The sequence below is a fragment of the Lissotriton helveticus genome, chromosome 11, assembly GCF_964261635.1.
Source record: "Lissotriton helveticus chromosome 11, aLisHel1.1, whole genome shotgun sequence".
NCBI classification, from domain to species: domain Eukaryota; kingdom Metazoa; phylum Chordata; class Amphibia; order Caudata; family Salamandridae; genus Lissotriton; species Lissotriton helveticus.
The window spans coordinates 6,479,122-6,500,047 of NC_136072.1; the positions used below are offsets into that span (position 1 = coordinate 6,479,122).

The window sequence follows — 20,926 nt, forward strand, 5'->3', positions numbered from 1 at the left end:
CCCCACCACATATGAACAGAATGAGTCTAGACACTACCCTAGTGATCAGACCACAAATTGTGCTCCCCCACCACATATGAACAGAATGAGTCTAGACACTACCCTAGTGATCACACCACAAATTGTGCTCCCCCACCACATATGAACAGAATGAGTCTAGACACTACCCTAGTGATCACACCACAATGCTCCCCCACCACATATGAACAGAATGAGTCTAGACACTACCCTAGTGATCAGACCACAAATTGTGCTCCCCCACCACATATGAACAGAATGAGTCTAGACACTACCCTAGTGATCAGACCACAAATTGTGCTCCCCCACCACATAAGAACAGAATGAGTCTAGACACTACCCTAGTGATCAGGCCACAATGCTCCCCCACCACAAATAAACAGAATGAGCCTAGACACTACCCTAGTGATCAGACCACATCACTTCCCCACACACAACATGAGTCTAGACTCAATCCTACTAATCAGACCATAACACTCCCCCACCACACACACACAACATGAGTCTAGACACTAGCTTAGTGATCAGACTCCAACCCCCACCACATATGAACAGAATGAGCCTAGACACTACCCTAGTGATCAGACCACAACACTCCCCACCACACACACACATGAGTCTAGACACTACCCTAGTGATCAGACCACAAATTGTGCTCCCCCACCACATATGAACAGAATGAGTCTAGACACTACCCTAGTGATCACACCACAAATTGTGCTCCCCACCACATAAGAACAGAATGAGTCTAGACACTACCCTAGTGATCAGACCACAACACTCCCCACCACACACAGCATGAGCCTTTTGTTATCTTAGTACAATAGTTTCTGGAAGAAGCAGGCATAGGCATCACAGTTTTCCAATTCTATATAAACGGCTGCCTGTGGAGGCTTCTATGCACATGTATGTGACTGAGTCACTGTGTCTACATATGTGTTGACCGTGGCACTCTGTTTCGCTTTCACAGGAAATGATCATTGGAATTGGAGACAGAGTCTACGCTCCCGAAGACTGCGCGAATTACCATTTCGCCATGAGTGGGAAGTCCTACCAGATCATACTGCAGCATTTCTACGGCTTACTCCAGAAGGTAGGATTGCACAGGCAGTGAGACAGGTGTGTGTCTCAGTCAGTGGTGTATTAATCTTGAGCCGCGACACCCCCTGTAGGGGGTTTCTGCATATTTTATGTCTCTCTGTCTCTAACCATCTTTAAGACTTCTCTGATTGACAATATTGGGTCTAGAGTTCCTGAGTTTCTTCTGAGTACGTGATATGCAGAAAAACAATATTATTAGCATTGGTATACCTGTATTCTTTTATGGAAGCACACCCAAAGAGGAGTTGGCTAGCAGTGGTGCACATTTGTAGAAGCCCACCCAAAGGACACCTGTTTAGCAGTTGTGCACTTCTGGAGGCTCACCAAAAGTGGAACTGGCTAGAAGCGGTGCACCTGTGAAAGTTCACCCATAGAGGACCTGGCTAGCAGTGGTGCAAATATGGAAGCACACCCAAAGAAGCCTAGCTGGAAGTGGTGCACTTGTGTAAGGACACCCAACGAGACCTCTCTAGCAGTGGTGCACTTGTGGAAGCACACCCAAATAGGACCTAGCTAGGAGCGGTGCACTTGTGGAGGTTCACCCAAAGAGGACCTGGCTAGGAGCGGTGCACTTGTGGAGGTTCACCCAAAGAGGACCTGGCTAGGAGTGGTGCACTTGTGGAGGTTCACCCAAAGAGGACCTGGCTAACAGTGTGCACTTGTGGAGGTTCCCCCAAAGAGGACCTGACAAGAAGTGGCACACTTGTGGAGGTTCACCCAAAGAGGACCTGGCTAGCAGTGGTGCAAATATGGAAGCACACCCAAAGAAGCCTAGCTGGAAGTGGTGCACTTGTGTAAGGACACCCAACGAGACCTCGCTAGCAGTGGTGCACTTGTGGAAGCACACCCAAATAGGACCTAGCTAGGAGCGGTGCACTTGTGGAGGTTCACCCAAAGAGGACCTGGCTAGGAGCGGTGCACTTGTGGAGGTTCACCCAAAGAGGACCTAGCTAGGAGCAGTGCACTTATGGAAGCACGCCCAAAGAGCGCTTGGATACCAGTGGTGCATTTCTGGAAGCACACCCAAAGAGCGCTTGGATAGCAGTGGTGCATTTCTGGAAGCACACCCAAAGAGACCTTGCTGAAAGTGGTGCACTTGTGGGAGTTCACCTAAAGAGGACCTGGCCAGGAGCAGTGCACCTATGGAAGCATGCCCAAAGAAGACCTGGCTAGCAGTGGTGCACTTGTGACAGTACACCCAAAGAGGGCCTGGCTAGCAGTTGTCCACTTGTGGAGATTCACCAATAGAGGACCTGGCTAGCAGTGGCACACTTGTGAAAGTTCACCCAAACAGGACCTGGCTTGCAGTTGTGCACTTGCGGAGATTCACCCATAAAGGATCTGGCTAGCAGTAGAGCACTTGTGGAAGTTCACCCAAAGATGACCTGGCTAGCAGTGCTGCAATTATAGAAGCACACCCAAAGAGCACTTGGAGAGCTGAGGTGCATTTGTGGAATTGCACCCAAAGAAACCTAGCTGGAAGTGGTGCACTTGTGTAAGGACACCCAATGAGACCTCTCTAGCAGTGGTGCACTAGTGGAAGCACACTCAAGAGTGACCTGGCTAGCAGAGGTGAACTTGTGGAAACACACCCAAAGAGGACCTCTCAAGGAGTGGTGCATTTCTGGAAGCACCCACAAGGATGGCTTGGCTAGCGGTGGTGCACTGGAAGCATCAAATATACACCCAGATGCCTATAGGTAGAAGCTCCTGTTCTCACACTACCCCTCATTAACCCGTGTCCCAGTGTGACCAAATGCTGATGAATCTCACACTAAGAAGTCCTCATAGATGTACCTCCCTTGTGCCCAGTGAAACCCCTTGCATCATTTCCAGACTCTCAACCCTTCACCCCTCTTCCTTGCCTATGTCCTCTGTAGTGTTTATTGAACCTCTGTACTCTTTCTGTACCTTTTTTATCTTTACATAGCTTTGTTGTTGCCACCTGGGATTACTCAATGTACAGCTGTACCAAATTGACCTGAAGCTGACATCCAATTCTATTTGTGTCCATACCTGCATGTTAGATTTCTTTAACTCTGCTATAAGATGATTTGCCAGTAGATAGTTTTATGGGCACGCGCCTTTATTACGGTCATGAGATGGTTCTAGCCACAGTGGCAGTGAGTTTATAATGCCAGATTTCATCCACCCTTTTGCCATTATCCTAGTGCCTCTGGCTTACATGAGTGCGGCAGAGTTACTCTCTTTCCCGATTAAACTGGAATATTTGCAGGATTAGCTCCATTTCCTCAGCTGTGGAGGAACATGCTGTTTGTGCTTCCTTAGGTTCCCAAAGAAACCCCAGTGCGCCATCCTTGCTGGCCCGCGACATGCGCCAGTGGATGGAGGGTCAAGGCTGTTGTCGGGACCCAGTCCATTGGTCCAAAAGTGGCCATCACACACTCCCCGCTGGAAATGTACAGTTGCCTTTGTGCACCTGTTTCTCCTTGTCCACAGTCCTGCTGGGGTGTTCTGGCACTGTGATATGATGTCACATAGGAGAATCTGATGCCCCCTCTTACCTCCATGTCCATATGGACATCAGCGGCGCACAGATATTAATTTGTTTTAGTCACATCTCTTCCTACTTTGAGACAGAGCTGTCTGATCTAAGAGAGTTTGTGATATCTGCTATAAAACAGCAGGTATGGTGCTCAGACATTTTGCAGAACGTGTCAGGCCCATTGCTTTCTTACATCTGCCAGCCTCCACCCCACGTGTCTTGGCAGTGAGATGTTTCGAGGGTCTTTGGAGGTCCTGCCTCACACTATTGACCTTTGTGCTGTTGTATCTCCACCTGGGAGGCTAGAGTACTCTCTCAAACCTGTAGTGTGTTATCAAGCACAATATGGCTCTGATACCTCACTCTGTCATTTAAAGATGAATATGTTTGTGTGAAGGTATATTGTTCCTCATGTCTCTTCTATATTTGTGCTTTTGGTCCTTAAGGGCATCTTTCACCTTGCATTGGGCATTATTGGATTCAATGTAGTATCCCCAGATGTTTCCTTCCAGGGTGGGCACTTTGCAGGGTCTTAAGGATGGGAATCTTCCCAGTGTGGCGAGTGTGGCCCTCCTAACATTGAACAGCCACACTTCAGCCTGAATCCACATTTCACACCTGTAGATTGAGGAGTAGCCTGGTTCAGGTTGAAAAAGTGCCCTACTTACATACAAACATGTATTTTTGGGAGAAAGCACTTTCTCTTTCACAGTTCAATAAGGATGCAGTCTAGAGGACAGTTTTTCCTCCGCATGGACCTCTGTTTCCCTGGTACAAATACCACTCTAAGTTTACATCTTCATGCTTGTTAAGAGTGCACCTGACGCCCATGCAGCCGAACCTACTTCAGACGGGTCAATGCCGTCTTATTGACTCTAGTAAAATTTCTGTGATACTCTTTTTGGATGGAAACATAACTTCTGATTGATCCTTCGTGGATTTTTCCTTGATCACTTGACCTCATGCATGGTGCCTCTGGAGCCTGATACATCTGTCCTGAAGAAGTCTGTGAAATATAAGCCACTTAGACCAAAACGGCAACATCCATCGTGCCACTTGACTGAACCTTGGACTTCAGGTCTAAATCTAGGCTTTAATCTGAACTCACCTTTGTGAGTCGGGCTCTAAATCTGCTCCCAGCCTGTGGGAGATTTAAAAATGCTCCCGCCAGCTGGGGGCGGACTTGTGTTCTGTTGCCCTTGCCCTCGCCACGCACTGCTAATTACTGCACATATCACTCATGATATCTTCTATGACATCATTGATAATATCACTGCAATATTGGCAATGAGATTATTGCTGAGGAGACTGTGCAAGGCGAGGGCTTGGGTTATAGTTACCTTAGGGCACGAGTTAAAGTTACTTACAATAACTATAACTGCTGGATTTCTGTGTACTTTTTAGTTTAAAAGTTACGTTGTTACTAAACCTTCCACCCAACTATAACTTTACATTAACCTTTGTTTTCTACAGTGTATATATAAATGTGTCAGGCGATATTTTAGATATTTTTGGGGTCATACCACTGCTAAACAAGCATTTACAATGCAACAGTTTCGCTTTTGTAAAAGTTAGAGCTTTTATTATTGTTTTTGACAAATTCTTTTATATATCTTCTTATAGAAATGTATTGAGTAAACGGCACAGCCTTTTCCGGACATATATTATTCACTGGCGGAGAAAGGAGTATCCAGGCCCCGCCCTTTAGGAACTCGCCCCTATCTCCGTGGTGTGTTCAATGTAAGCAGGAAACTGGCTTCACCTAATGTAAGATCACTCGAGTACAGGACCCCGGCCATTCAGACAGACTAGATTTACCCTGTTGCGCTACATAATCATGGTGTACCATTTATTTGTATACATGTGCATCATTTTTTTAAACAACTAAAAAAACGCACCCAGCATCCAAATAGCTAAATTTAAACGGTATCAAATTCCCTAGGTCCCTGTGTGAGCAGGCCTTCCAATTCTTGTTTTCCACTTTCCATTCCGGGACTTTGGGCGAAACAGGACTGCAAGTCATGACCTGCTCACGCGTGGGCTAAAGAAAAACAACTGAAAAAAATGCATTAACAGCAATGTAGACTGTCTAAAAATACACTCAGTACATTTGGTTTACTCTCTAAATCCATTTTAAAACTTAATCCCAAGTTCCACACATTTGCATAAAAATAGCATCCTTTTAAGCCACTTCCGGATTCAAATGCACATTAATATGTGAAAAGCATGCATGTGCTATTTAAAAAGTAAAACAAACTAAAGAAGATGTTATTTTCACATACTCACGTTAACTTGTTTTTGTACCATAAATCCTTTCTATTTTAACTAGGGAATGTTATCTAGGCATGACATTTATCGTTATATGATATCTCGTGACGTCGTTGTAAATTGTATATGTTAGTTACTTCCCCCTTTATTTTGCTTAGGAGCTGTGCTCTGCTTAGAAGTAGTGGAGGATAGATCTGTGGTGGAGATTAGCTCCATCTAATGTCTGTACTACTCCCACTACGGAGGTGCAGGGTGTGGAACAGCCTTCGCTAATTTACACTGCACCGATCAGTTGTTAAACTAATTCTAGTTAATTTAATTGTGGCATAAGATATTTTGAATAAAGGGCAGCACCTAACCAGTAGAAGAAATGAGATATCCTACTCAGTGAAATTAATAGACAGCAACAAAAAAATGCATTGAAAACCAGTTCCACTGTAACTGGGATCACGCAGGATATCACAATCGATAAACTCAGCATGCACATGAGCTGCATGCTGTGTTATCATGTGCCGCCCTCTCACAGCTGAGGGAATACAGGCACAAAGTGCGATTACCAGGCAACAAGCGTGCAAAGCTTGCCGTGCCCCCGCCCACCTGGAAGAGGCAGAGCCGATCTGTTATCTTCCTACTTTCCCCTGCAGCAGGTAAGCAGGCATTGCAATGAGTAGTCTGACCAGGCTGCTGCAAACCATGTCCCCTTGCCCCATAAAGTGGTGGCCAATCGCCGCCACCACCTTACCTGTGGACCCCATGCATCTTCATCTCAACCTAGCACTCAAAACACAATAGCTCCCACAACAGCAACCTCTTCCCAGCCTCTCTGCGTGCACCCGGCCTGATAGGGTGAGCTCCAAACACCCATGACGCATGCGCGAGAGGGATGCGCTCTAGTTCTCTGGGAGCTGTAGTTCTCATATCCTACCAATACTATAACAGCAACGACCTTAGCTTCTCAAGGAACTACAGCTCCCGCCAACCCAGCCCACCACAGCGGCTCCTCTCGAGCTGCCAGAGCGCACTAATGTTCTTCTGGTTGCAAGGAAGTATTAGTCTTATCTTAGACCTCGCGCCTCTAGTCTCTTTTCTGCAGAGCGGTGCCAGTAGCGTGTCGGTTTTGGGGTATATGATGTTAGAGGTTCTTAACTTGGCGTTCTAAGCGAGCGAGTGGTAAAAGGGAACAGCGCGGGCGGTTTCCTTCCCAATTGGAACACATGGAGTTGTAAGAACAGCGCTGCGTACCAAGAGAGGGGCACTGGGAGTGAGAGGGGCACAGTAAGAGGGGAGACACCAAGAAAGACAAGCACTCACCCTTCCAGCGGCGGTCGGGGCAAATGACAAAATAAACGGCTGCAAAAAAAAAAAAGTAAACGCCCACCGCCGCATGACGTTTTAAAAGGGGCGGAGAGGGAAAAAATTGCCGGAACGCCCACGAATCGCCTCGGACAATAACGGACATATCTCTGTTCCAATGGCTAGCCTCCATTTATGGAGATAGCCAATGGAACAGAGAGGCGGGACAAAGCCCCATACTTATAAACAAAGGTTTTCGCCTGCCCGAACGCTGCTGCGCAGCGGATCGGCAGGCGAAACCTAAAAAGGAGGGTTGGGAGAAATTAGGAGTTAGAAGTTATGAAAATAGAAAGGGAGCTTTTGAATTACCACAGCACAAATATAAATTACTAAAAATAAAAGAAATTACAAAACAATAACAATATTACAATTATTATTCAAAATATTATCATTATGTAGCAATACTCCTACTACTACTGCCACTGATGATGGTGATAATCCTCATAACATTTATATTAATAACAATAATGATAATATTAAACCCTTAACTGCCGGCCCTTTACCCATTTTTTTTTAGCTATTTGGGGTAGTTTGCACTTAGTGCCTCCTAACATTTTATTCTCACAAGGTATCCACATCAAATTTGCGTCCTTTTTTTTCCAACATCATGGGGATTCTAAAGGTACCCAGGGTTTGTGGATTTTCGTGGAGGGGATCAAGAAAATAGGTAAAATATAGCTACATTTTCAGTTTTAGGGGAAAATAGTAAAAAGAGCTCTAGATCAAAGTGTCTTTTCCCCCCTAAAAATGTCATCAATTAATTGTTTGCTGTGCTAAAGTCACCATCTTTTCAGCTTATAGGAACATGCAGAGCTGGATAATAAAAAAAAATATATTGTACCATAGTTTTGGCATTTGCCATTTTTAGGTCTCGTGACCTTAAATGCGCGCAAGCGCATTGAGGAACGAGAATTCAAGTGCTCAAAATGCTCATGAAACCACCAGCTTTTTGCTGGCGTTTTCATGCAGTTCATGTGAACCACGTGTTCAAACATGAACGCGCATCAGCCTCCCTCCATTTGCCGCACAGCACATCAAAGGGCTTCGCCCAGCGTGCGCTCTGCGGCTTCTCGGCTTCTCCTCCTCTAACTTCCTTGCATTTCTCCTCCCCCTCCCCAGCCAGCCTCCCCCAGGCCGTGTTCCCTCATCCCTCGCACCCCCTCCTCCTTCAGCTTATCACATTCTTCAAACTAAAAATGCGTCCCCGCTTGTAGCATGCAGGGACCTAAAGTGATTGCATTAACCAAACTAGTTTTCCTACCCAACTTTTTTCCCCGACAGATAAAGGTAAGTTGCATTTATATTTTCCATTTAAGGTATGTGTGTTGTATTGTGTATGTCTGTACGTAAACATCTACCAAAATCCCCCAGGATCAGAGTTCACTTACTTTTATTTATGCACTTTGACTGCTGCCCAGATCAGTGATGAGTGCTTGGCAAAGAATAAATAGTAATAATAAAATACATTTTCATGCAGATTTTAATAATGCTAATCAGTAAGTGGCCACATCAAAGGCTCTGTGCCACTTTCACCCACACAGCAACACTTACAGACACGCAACGCCACTCACACCCACGCAAGCCCGCTATCATCCACGCAATACCACACTCACCCAATCAACGCCACTCACCCAAACAACACCACTCACACACGCAACGCAACTCATCCACGCAACCCCACTCATCGACGGAACGCCACTCATCGACGCAACGCCACTCATCCACGCAACGCCACTCACACACGCAACGCCACTCACACACACAACGCCACTCACACACGCAACGCCACTCACACACGCAACGCCACTCACACACGCAACGCCACTCACACATGCAACGCCACTCACACATGCAACGCCACTCACACACGCAACGCCACTCACACACGCAACGCCACTCACACACGCAACACCACACACACACGCAACGCCACTCACACACGCAACGCCACTCACACACGCAACACCACTCACACATGCAACGCCACTCACACACGCAACGCCACTCACACACGCAACGCCACTCACACACGCACAATGCCAATAGCTCAAACTCTCACAACTGCGAGACCTATTGCATTGAAAATGCTTGTTTTAAAAGGTAGTCCATTTTTCATATTTTTGTGCTCTCAGTCTTCTTCCAGTTTGAGGTGGAAACCAGTGTGAAAACCACGGGTGATCTAGGAAAGCTATAGACTTAAAAAAGTAGACAACATTTCGAATTCAGCAAGGAGCCATATGTGTAGAACTCTCAAGGTTTTCCGAAGTAACCTACTTCTTGAAATAAAGAAATATTGGGCTCGATTCACAAAAGTAATCTGAGACAAAATCCTAACTTTACGACTTTTGGTATTGACAAAGGGCATTTTGGAATACTTAAATTAGGATTTGCGAGTTTAAGCTATTGGCATTATTAAAGATAATGAATTTTATTTATGTTTTAAAAACCAAAACATAAATAAAAGACATTGTCATTTGCAATGCCGATAGCTCAAACTAGCGTCAATGCGAGACCTATTGCAGTGCAAATGCTTGTTTTAATTTGATACCTAATGGTAGGGTTTGTCCCTTTAAAGGATTCATAATAAGCATTTTGGTTGATTTGCTTTCTACAGTCTAATGGTAAGAGACATAGAAAACAGACAAATAGTACAAAACTTAATGGGAGACTTCATCACAAAGCAGCCATGTTATGCTCTATCGGTTTTGTTTTCGATTTCTTGTATCTTTAGTTATCTTAGACTGACTTGTAAACTTGTAAACTTTTAAATTTATAAAGCGCGAATTGTTGCCCGGAGGCGTCCAAGCGCTAAACGAGGACTGAATGAGGATTGCTGACAGGCTGAGACGGACGGCGTCCATCTGAAAAAAGCACCTAACCTTTGCTGATGTTTCCCGTTATGTGTTTGTACGTACAATCTCACAGTAAGGGAATACGGTTTTAACTTTGCAACACTATCATCGCTGCTGTTGTTAAATGTTTAAAGCGTGTAAATTGTGGTGCCGGACACTAGCTGCTGTTCGCGCCTCCTTTCAGAACTGTGAGAAGGACGGTGTGCTTGTGATGTCTGAAGAGTCATTTATACGATTTGCATCTCCCCCACCCACCTAACGTTTAAACAGTGTACATACTCTTCCTCCCCAGGGAACCGGAGGAGAGGAGAAGGCACGGACAAATCTGCATGACGCTAGGTGTGCACAAAGGAAATAGTACATGCCTCGTGTAACAACCAAGGGGCCAGTATCCATGGGAGGCTACAATTGATGACACGGCTGTACTAAGGCGGGACTAGCAAGCCTCTTAATGAATCTGAAGCCAGCATTTACAAAGGACAAACACACAAGCCAATGAAAAATAAGGGCGGGAGTGGGCGAATCTTCTCTCCGTACTCAACTACCACAGCTCTTCACAGAGCAGCGCTTGCACGCTGGTTCATGCTCAACCTTAAATGGGTCGTTTGTGACAACGTTTTTATCTACAACTTTTTTGTCACAATGACTGATTTAATGAAGCAATATACCATTAATACCACTAGACCCTTCAGTGTAGGGGCTATATAGGGTGTGTAGCTTCTCCGAGAACCCAAGGTACTCAGAGCCAACAACTGAGCTGCACCGTGCAATGGTTTTTCATTGCGTACCGTCCATAGACAAATTCAGGTGAAATAAGTAGAGTGACAAATGGGTATCATATTTCTGGAATAGACACAAGATCTGGAGTTTCGGACCAGAGGTTAGTTTTACATCTCTGAATTTGGGGTTTCCGTACTAGTATATGATGTAAAGGATGTTTTTCAAAATGTCTTCTTTCTGATACACTGGCTAACATCTGGAAGGCACAAATACAGCAAAATCCAATGGGTAATAACAAATGTTTTACTATTCTACTATTCACTTGTCTATGTGGGTAGACCTAGTGCCTGTGACACGAAATGGCCCAAAACACAACTTGGATACATCAAATTTTATTTTTCCCACTCAAAAATTACCTTTTTCTTTTTGCAAAGTGGATAGTTGTGGATTTTGGGCCCGTAGCTCAGCTGGCACCTAGGGAACCGTAGTAATCTTGCGCACTTTTAAAAACTAGATACTTGGGGAAATCCAGGAAGGAGTGACTTACATGGCTCTCATCAGGCTTTTTTACCCAGAATCCCCTGCAAACCTCAAACTTTGACAAAAAAACACATTGTCCTTACATTTCTGTCACGTAACATTCTGTAATCTGTGGAGAGCCAGAAACTTCCTTCCACCCAGCATTCCCCCAAGACTTCCGAACAAAATGGCACCATACTTGTGTGTATTGGACTAGTGCTTCCCAGCAGCAACTGGCCTTAGATTCAACATGGCTACATCAAGTTTTGCACTCAAAACTGACCCTGTTATGCAAAGTTGGTAGCTGTGGATTTTGGGCCATGGCTCAGCCAGCACCTAGGGAGACGTAGCAAACCTTCACATTTTTTTAAACTAGACAACCAGAAGGGTATATGGGTGTGGGGCGTGCATGGAACTCACCCAGTAATTTTACCCAGAAGCACTTGAAAACGTCCAACTTTGGTAAAGAATACCACACTTTTTTCTCACATTTTGTGATAGAAAGTTCCTACAAGCTGCGAGGAGCCACATATTTCCTACCACTCCGAGTTCCCACGTATCCCCCCATAAGAACGATACCCCACATGTGGGGGTGGGCCACAATGCCACTACACAAAAGACCCTAAAGCATTACATTCAGAGGCAAACAATTGGGGTAGTTGCAGTTTTTGGCGCCGTACTGTGCCACCAACCATGCACACCTCTGAACAACAGACGTTTGAAAACTAGACAACCAGGGGATTCCAGGACGATGTGCCTTGCGCGTATCCCATGAGGTTTTCTTACCCACAATGCCCTGCAAGCCTCAAATTTTGCCTGAAAGCACACATTTTCACATTTTGGTACCGTGCAACTCCTGGTACCCATGGTACCGGTGCTATCCATGGTGCCCATGGGACCCGTCCTACCGGTGCTACCCCTGCTACCCGTGGAACCCTTGAGGCCCCGGATGCTGATACAGTCTCTGCCCACACTCCTCCTGCACCAGATCAGACTGGACCAAGGGACTCATCAGCGGCACACCACGGTGGAGGGTCTGATGCATCCGCCTCGGGCGCAACCTCCACCCACCCCCTGGAGAGCATAGTGCCGCTAGCCGTCAGGGGTGGGTGCAAGCCCACAATGGTGCAGTACTGGCCCAATGAATGCAAGGAAGAGAGTTTAGGGGCGCGTCCTTCTGATTTCATACTTGAGAATCAGGTAACCGAGTCAGGGTGGCTTTAGGGCGGTGCACCCTGTGCAGCTGCACCGGGTGCTGGCCCCGAGGGAGACATGGGGCTGAATTTAGAGATATGTTATGCGTTTAAAGTACCAGCTATTGTTTCTTGTGTGTCCAGCAGTTGTCAGGCAACAATGAAATTGTCAAGATAACTCCAGCAATGGATGTTTCTTCTGGCGAGAGATCGAGGTAGCGCAGAGGGTTAATGTGCCTGATGCAAACGACGTCCACCATGCGGATCACAGATCTTTATTTTATGTGGATAGCTCAGTGGGTTACTGCGATTCTCACATAGATCATTTTGCTACTTGCAGTGCATAAATTACATTCCAAATATAGCACAGTGAACTACGAACTATCGTCACAGAGTTTCATGTAAACTGCATGGTATGGATTAGAACGTTATGCTTCTCCCCAGGTTTTCTTTAACCTTGTGTTGCTAAAATGGGTTCGTTTGGGTAGAAATATATTCCTATTAGTAAATCAATCACTGCGTTACGTTTTAAATGTTGAAGGCTTGATTCACAGAACTAATTTAAGACAAAATCCTAAACTTACTACTTTTGGTATTCACAGAAGTTAGGATTTTGTCTTAAGTTTGTCTTAAGACTTAAGGCAGACTTAAGACAAACTTAAGTTAGGATTTTGTCTTAAGTTTGTCTTAAGTCTGTCTTAAGTTTGTCTTAAGTCTGTCTTAAATTTGTCTTAAGTCTGTTTTTAAGTCTGTCTTAAGTCTGTCTTAAGACTGTCTTAAGTCTGTCTTAAGTTTGTCTTAATTCTGTCTTAAATTTGTCTTAAGTCTGTCTTAAGTTTGTCTTAAGTCTGTTTTTAAGTCTGCCTTAAGTCTGTCTTAAGACTGTCTTAAGTCTGTCTTAAGTTTGTCTTAAGTCTGTCTTAAGTTTGTTTTAAGACAAACTTAAGACAAAATCCTATCTTCTGAGATTACCAAAAGTAGTAAGTTTAGGATTTTGTCTTAAATTAGTTCTGTGTATTGGTCCCTAAGTTTCTGCTTCTCCAGACCAAAGTCTTTTAAAATAAACTGCCTATTAGAATGGCTTACTCTAGATTCCTACACCTTGTAACCCTCACTGTTTTACGTGACATGTCCTATAAACCGATTTACAGACTTGTAATTAATTTGTATAATGTGTTTGCGATGTAAAGTGCTCTGACACCCTACACAGGTACGAGTGGCGCTATAAATAAAATGTAGTGCATGTGAGAGCGGGGCGGTGAAGAGGGGGGGGCACTGTTGGGAGGTGGTAGTGAATCTGTGGAGCATAAGGAGGGGGAGGGGGTGAAACCCCCCCAACAGCGCTAGAGCTGGTCTTGGCCCGTACCCCCTCAGATCGGAAACTCCGAACCCGGCTGGCAGAAAGACTAAGGGGCATATTACCAACGTTAAGCGATATTTATCACTAACGATGTTTAGCAACGAATTTTTTAACGCTAAGCATCGCCAGAATTTATCGCAGATAAACCTTGCTATTATCAAGGTTTATCGCAAATGCGATAAAAAACGGCCGCAATGCATGAATATCACTGAAAAGTGAGCGATATTCATGCATTACCGAGCTAATGCTCTTAGCCATGTTATCCTCCTCCCATTGGATAACATGGCTAAGAACTGCTCAGGGCAGGTGTTAGCTTTTGGAGATATTCGCGCTTAGCGCGAATATCTCCAAAAGTTGGTAATAGGAGATAGCGATGTTAGCGACTGTTTCCAGTCGCTACCATCTTGGCACGCCCACTTTGCATGTCATTAGTGATAAATATCACTGACATGCAAAGCGGGGCCCATAGTACCCTTGGTTAAATCTGGCTCTCCTCTGGACTCCTGTCCTGCCCATATCCTTCGTCAGATTTTTGTTACCTGCCCAGATCCCCCCTCTCATCTCCTTAACAGCTCCCTGGCCCGAGGTGTAGTTCCCAACCCCTTGAAGTCAGCGGTTATTGTGCCTATTCTTAAAAAACCTGGGGCAGACCCTTCTGTCCCCGCCAATTTCCGCCCCATCTCCCTTTTGCCATTTTTGGCAAAGGTGCTCGAGCGCTATGTCACCTGCGCTCTGAGCTCCTTTGTGGAGATGCACGGAGCTCTTGCTCCCCGCCAGGCTGGTTTTCGCCCCGCACACTCTACGGAGTCCGTTGTCATCTCGGTCTTGGACAACCTCAGGGAGGGTATGGATACCAACCAACGCCAGGCTCTTGTGCTTCTCGATCTCTCAGCCGCCTTTGACACGGTGGATCATACCATCTTACTTTCCCGTGTCGAGGCGGCGGGGATCGGGTGCACCGCTCTGGTCTGGTTATCCTCCTTCCTGAGTGACCGCACCCAGGCCGTTCGCCTGGGTGATTTTACAGCGGACGTCCGGAAAGTTCAGTGCGGGGTTCCCCAGGGTTCCTCCCTTTCCCCCCTCCTGTTTAATCTTTACGTGGCCCCTCTTATTTTTTCTCTTCAACAAATGGAGGTTGCCGTATTCAATTATGCGGATGACCTCCAGCTTGTTTTCAATCTGTCCTCTTCCCCCTCTTCTCTTCTTAACTTTCAAACTGTTATGCTTCATATCCGGGACTGGATGAGCCACAATCATTTGAAACTCAACCCCGATAAGACCGAGCTGGTGTTGACGGGTGGTTCATCCAGCCCCTGGTCCTCTCTTTTCTGGCCCCCTGCACTGGGCCCCTCCCCTGTTCCCACTACCTCTGTTAAAACTCTTGGTATAAAACTTAATTCTCAACTCACCCTTCATTCTCAGGTCAGCTCCGTGGTATCTTCTTCTTTCCTTTCATTACGCACTATTCGCAGGGTGTCCCGTTTTTTTACTTTTTCCGCTCTCAAACTCATCATTTTGGCCATGGTGGTGTCCCGCCTGGATTACGGCAACGCCCTATATGCAGGTATTCCTGCATATAGTCTTCGGCGTTTGCAGCAGATACAAAACCAGGCGGCCCGCCTGGTCTTTAATCTTCCGAAATTTCACCACTCCTCCCCCCTCTTGAAAACTCTATACTGGCTTCCTGTGCGAGCTCGGGTCCAATTCAAACTCGCCTCCATTACTTTCTTGGCTCGACAGGGCTTGGCACCCGCATTTATCTCTTCTGAGATCACCCCCTATGTTCCCACCAGGGAACTACGTTCTTCCTCTCAGTCCCTCCTCACCATCCCTCGTTATCGGAGAAAGAAGTGGGGAGGTTCGAAATTTGCGACCCTTGCCCGACTCTGTGGAATTCCCTCCCTCTTGAACTCCGTTCCTTCACTCTGTACCCAGAATTTCGTAAACACCTTAAGGCTCACCTGTTCACCAAGGCCTTTGACTAAACATTCATTAGCTTCCCTTGCTTCTTAGCCCTGGATCTTTTCAGTTGTAGCGCCAAGAAACCGCTGGTGTATGTGCGCTGTATAAGTAATTTTAAACTCAAACTCAAACTCAAGATGGTCGCTATCTCCTACTAGCTGTCGCTAACTGGTGTTAGCGACAGCTAGGTAATGGGGAGATAATTTTATCTCCACTTTCTTGGCTTTTAAAGCCAAAAAAGCGGAGATAAACCCCCTTGATAATATGCCCCAAACTTTGAGTTCCAGGAAGTTGTTCTATTTGTTATTATTTGAGATAAAAAATACACCTGTGGGTGGACGCTGCCACCCAGCGGTTAGTAGGATGAACTGCATCTTCCGATAACATGGGGAATCCTGAATCATCACAGAAAAACCAGAGAACACTCTGTAGCTCCATTGCCATGAATGTATGGATGCTCCGAGATCTCTCCCTCTCGAGTTAACAGGGAAAGGACCCATGTTCCCTTTTTGATTGCCTACCTGGATGTCCCCCCTTTTTTATGCTCCCGTTGTCTCTGTCCCCTCTCTTTCTCCAGGGTAAGGTGCTTCCTGTAAGTTGTCACAACTGTTTGTTCACTCTTGGTGACTTACCGTTCACTGGGATACGTCATCTCTCTCTCTCTCATGTCTGCGTTGATTAATACGTTTACATACCATCTTGTATACATCAAAAACTGGTGACAGATGCAAGGTGCTGAATATCTGAATGGGCAGAGGGTGATATGTTACATATATTATTGAATGATGGTTTAGCTGCCTTGCTTATGGTGCATTCAGACATCGTAAAAACCAGGCCCCTTATTTATGAGGGCTTTTTCCGCCGTTCCGTCACTTTTTTGTGATGCTGCGGCGGTGTATACAATGGGCCACACTACGCCCTATTTACAAAGTGACGCATCTAGGCAGATGCATCACTTTGTAAAGACCAGCCCATTATTATACCTGAGTCAGGTATGATGTATGCAGGGTGGGCGTTCTCACATAAAAAAAAGACTCGTAGAAGTGGAGTAGTGAAATTCACGAGATTTCACTACCTCACTTCTATGACTTGATGCCGTCACAATCCTTATGCCTGCTTGAGGCAGGCGTAAGGTGTGATGCAGGGCTTTTCACCTGGGACTTGCCCATGGATTATGACACATTGCTGGAGTTGCATCAGTTTACCAACACGCTCCAGCAATGCGCCATTACAGACATGTCAGGATTCCTTACGCGTCTGCACAATCCATGTAAGGGGTGGACTGGAGATCTGCTGGTGGGAGAGGCTATCCCTTCCCCCTAATTGACAACGCCCCCGCGGTTAACATCACTGGGGTTTATGGCTCATCAGGTGGGCAGATGGCGAGGGGCTGCCTGCCCCTGGATCACCCGTAAGATAACCCAACATGTTGGCATATTATTATGCAAAAAAACCTGCAGCAACTTTCTCCACCAAACAATTGTGTTGTGTCTGTTATTCAGTAATTGTTGTGGGAGGGCCGGGGTATGGGCCGATGTTGGCACTATGCACAATCCATGCAACATGGAGCACCGTAGTGTAAGTACAGCACATCCATGGGATTGCAAGGATGTTGCAATGAAAAGTGTTGCATCGCTGTTTTTCCCCCATCGATGCAGCACTTTCATAGATGAGGCCATAGGATGTTACATTGGTGCACACTTAAGTGCTGCCATTGTTTTTCCAAAGAGACTTCTTAAAACAAACTTCAGCATCTAAATTAAGGGTGAGAGATTCCCTGAGCCAAATATGACTTTGAAGATGCCTCAAAGAGGTCTCACTGCATGCCCTTTCATCCTTGCAGCTGCTGCTGAATGGAGCTGTGTTTGCCCGCATGGCCCCCTCCCAGAAGGCCAGCTTGATTGAGGAATTTCAGAAAATGGGGTAAGTTCTGTCTTCTTTCTAATGGTGATTGTTTGGTGAGAGAGAGCAAGAGGAGGGTTTGCCGTATCAGAAGGTGGAGGGGGAAAAAGCAATGAAGACTAAAAATAGTGATTAATTTCAGCAGGAAGTCTTACTGGGCATTTAGGCCACATTCAAAAAAGCCAAGTGCCAGAATCAGACTTTAGTACCTGAAGAGATGCCCCTCTGTTTGGAGCAAGTATCCCACTATTATGGGGTTTTCAAGTAACCCCATAAGTTCTCTTGGAAACCTACATCTACTCTAACCAGTCCGCTGGATGGAACTTAGGGCCATATTATCAAGAAAGGGCGATACATTATCGCCGCTTTTATCAGCAGGAAACTGCCGCTAAAGCGGCGATAATGTGTTTGATAATATGCCCTTGTGAATTCCCATAGAAGCCCAGGTTAACACCAGAACCTGGGCTTCTATGGGAATTCACAAGGTCATATTATCAAGCACATTATTGCTGCTTTAGCGGCAGTTTCCTGCCGATAAATGCCGCGATGATGTATCGCCCTTTCCTGATAATATGGCCCTCAATTCCCTCAAATGTAGTACTAACAAGAAGGAGATTCTTTTATAGAGTGAGAATAATTTATTTTCTCCTCAGTTGGAGTGGCCAGACAATCTCCCGTCTCCTCCCTCTCCCTTCAAAGTGCCTCACAATCTTGCCGTCAAATTTGATTGCTCACTCTCTCAAGTAATATCCGTCTTTGGTACTTGCTTTTCCCTGATCAAATCATTAAAGAAATTCTTTGAATACCTTCCTCTGACAACAACGAAAACTGTAGTCATAACACTTATCACTTCACAATTAGACTACTGCGATAGCTTATATCTTGGAATTTCTAAACAACTATTACGTAAACTTCAATTGGTACAAAATGCTGCTGTCAGCCTCGCTTTGAAACATTCGCGCAATTGCTCAGTTTCTCAGGGACTTCGGAAACTGCGTTGGCTTCTGGTCCACAAATGGATTCTTTTTAGGACTCTGATTTTGGTCTTCAGAGATGATTCAATTCCAAAATATTAAATAAATCTCAAAACAAATAAAATACTGAAATACAAAAACCTAAAAATAATCACAAAAAATATTATGCACATTTTAAAACAAACACAAATATAAACAAATACTTTAAAATTATCAAGACATATTTAAAACATTTATATATAACCAATATTTGGGGTATATTGAGCCGGGGAATAACATATACTATTGCCACTCTAGTTTATTCAATAGTAGGGAAAGTGTTTGACTTCAGAGGGGTTAAATTTACTATTCCCACTCCAGTCTGTGCAACAGTAGGGAAAGCATTGGACTTCATAGGGGTAAGATTTAATATTGCCACTCCATTCTGTGCTACAGAAGAAGAAAGTGTTGGACTTCGGAGTAATTTAAACTTACTATTCCCACTCAAGTCTGTGCAGCAGGATGGAAAACGTTGGATTTAGGAGTGTAAAATGTATTATTTACACTCCAGTGTAAGCAACAGTAGCTAAACTACTTGAAACACATGCCATACTTTAATAACCCTATAATTTAGAGAAATATAAAATACTAAATATGAACATTACTTAACATAAATAACAAAAATATGCAGCAATTATCCAATTTACAAAATTCATAAACAATGTAAAAATTAAATATCAATAAAATAAATAGGCATTTATTACTTAAATTCACTCTTCACCCTATACTCCTACACACCTAGCAACCCATACCTAAAATATAATGTAAATAAATAAGTATAACACAATTTACATAATTGATTAACAATTAAATAATTAATGAACAATTAATAGTTAATTGCTAATCAATTATTTCTTAATTAACTTCCCTGTTGGACCCGGCCTCGTGGCGTGGTTCACCTCTGTCCCTCCACACCCTGTGAGCGTAGGCCTGTCCCCCGAGTCCCCTGCGCAGCCTCCCCATTAGTGTAGCCTGCAAGCCGAGCCTGGTCGTCCTACCCCAGTTAAGCCTAGATCCCCCTGGAACCTCGACCAGGCCTGCCTTCCCCGCTCCACTCCCGGCTCCGAGCGCCTAACCTTGCATGCCCCACAAGGCCCGGACGCCATCTTCCCTTCCTGACTTCCCTGTCTCCCTGGGCCTAGCGTGACCCCGGCCCCAGCAAAACCCAGACTCCAAAGGCGCGCCAGTCCCGGCTGGGGGGTAAAGGGCTCCCCGAGTGAGATAAGCCAGGGAGTTTCGATGGCACCTCCGGCCTCCCCTGAGGGGCTGGTTTCTGTCACACCTTTGGCCCTCCCCTGTGGGCCAGTTTCGATCACCCCTCTGGCCTCCCCGAGGGCTGGCTCCAGACCCGCTGGGCGTCTGGGAATTCCCGGACCCATCTTTCAAAGGGATCAAAGAGCCAACCGCCGGACCTCGCCAACGACCAGCCCCCAGGGCCGGAGACCTCTGCCTGCGAGGGTCTGGAGATCAAAGAGCCCAAGGACTATAACTAGGCCCGCCTGACAACTAGCGGGCAGTTGTATCTTGGACCTGAAGCCTGCTGATCTGATCGCGGCTGACCCTAAGAAGACTCACCTGGAACCTCTGAGCCCTGCTGACGCTGTCGCGGCTCCTTCTTCGCCTTAAGGAACTGAACCACCGGAGCCCTGCTGACGCTGTCGCGGCTCGATCTCTAAAAGACCACCGGAGCCCTGCTGACGCTGTCGCGGCTCGACCTCTAAGACCATCCGAGCCCTGCTGACGCTGTCGCGGCTCTCACGAACCTCTCCCGATCGGGCCCTGCTGACCTCGTCGCGGCTCGAGGAGTACTCTGGTCCGGCTGGACCATCGAGACCACCATCACGACCGGGCCGACTCGACGAAGGTGAGGCAGCCAGTACGACCACCATCCCGTACCCCCCGGCTCGAGGATTGAGAACTGTGCGTGGGGTACGCCTCGTACGGGACCAGAGACTAAAAGACTGTCCCGCTTCCCCCTTCCCGAATCCTCAGAGACTTTGTGGTCCTGTTGCCACTGTGTATATAAGAGTGCTTCCTTCATTACTTGCTTATATAAAGAACTTGTTCCTAAAACCCAACGGTGTGGTGTCTGTTCGTAGTGTGGTGTGAGCTCAGTGTGTACGATCCCAAACCCAAAGGCCTCCCCGGCGAGGACCTCA

General features: G+C 45.9%; 1 protein-coding gene across 1 annotated transcript in view; it reads left to right on the forward strand.

Annotated features, from left to right (window-relative positions):
• The window catches only part of LOC144791012 (putative cation-transporting ATPase 13A4), a 315,251-nt gene that overhangs the window by 247,293 nt on the left and 47,032 nt on the right, over positions 1-20,926 (forward strand). The window contains exons 20-21 of the mRNA XM_078665643.1: positions 989-1,111; positions 17,696-17,775. Of these exons, the coding sequence (XP_078521769.1) occupies positions 989-1,111; positions 17,696-17,775 (203 nt within the window). The remainder of the gene's footprint in view (positions 1-988; positions 1,112-17,695; positions 17,776-20,926) is intronic.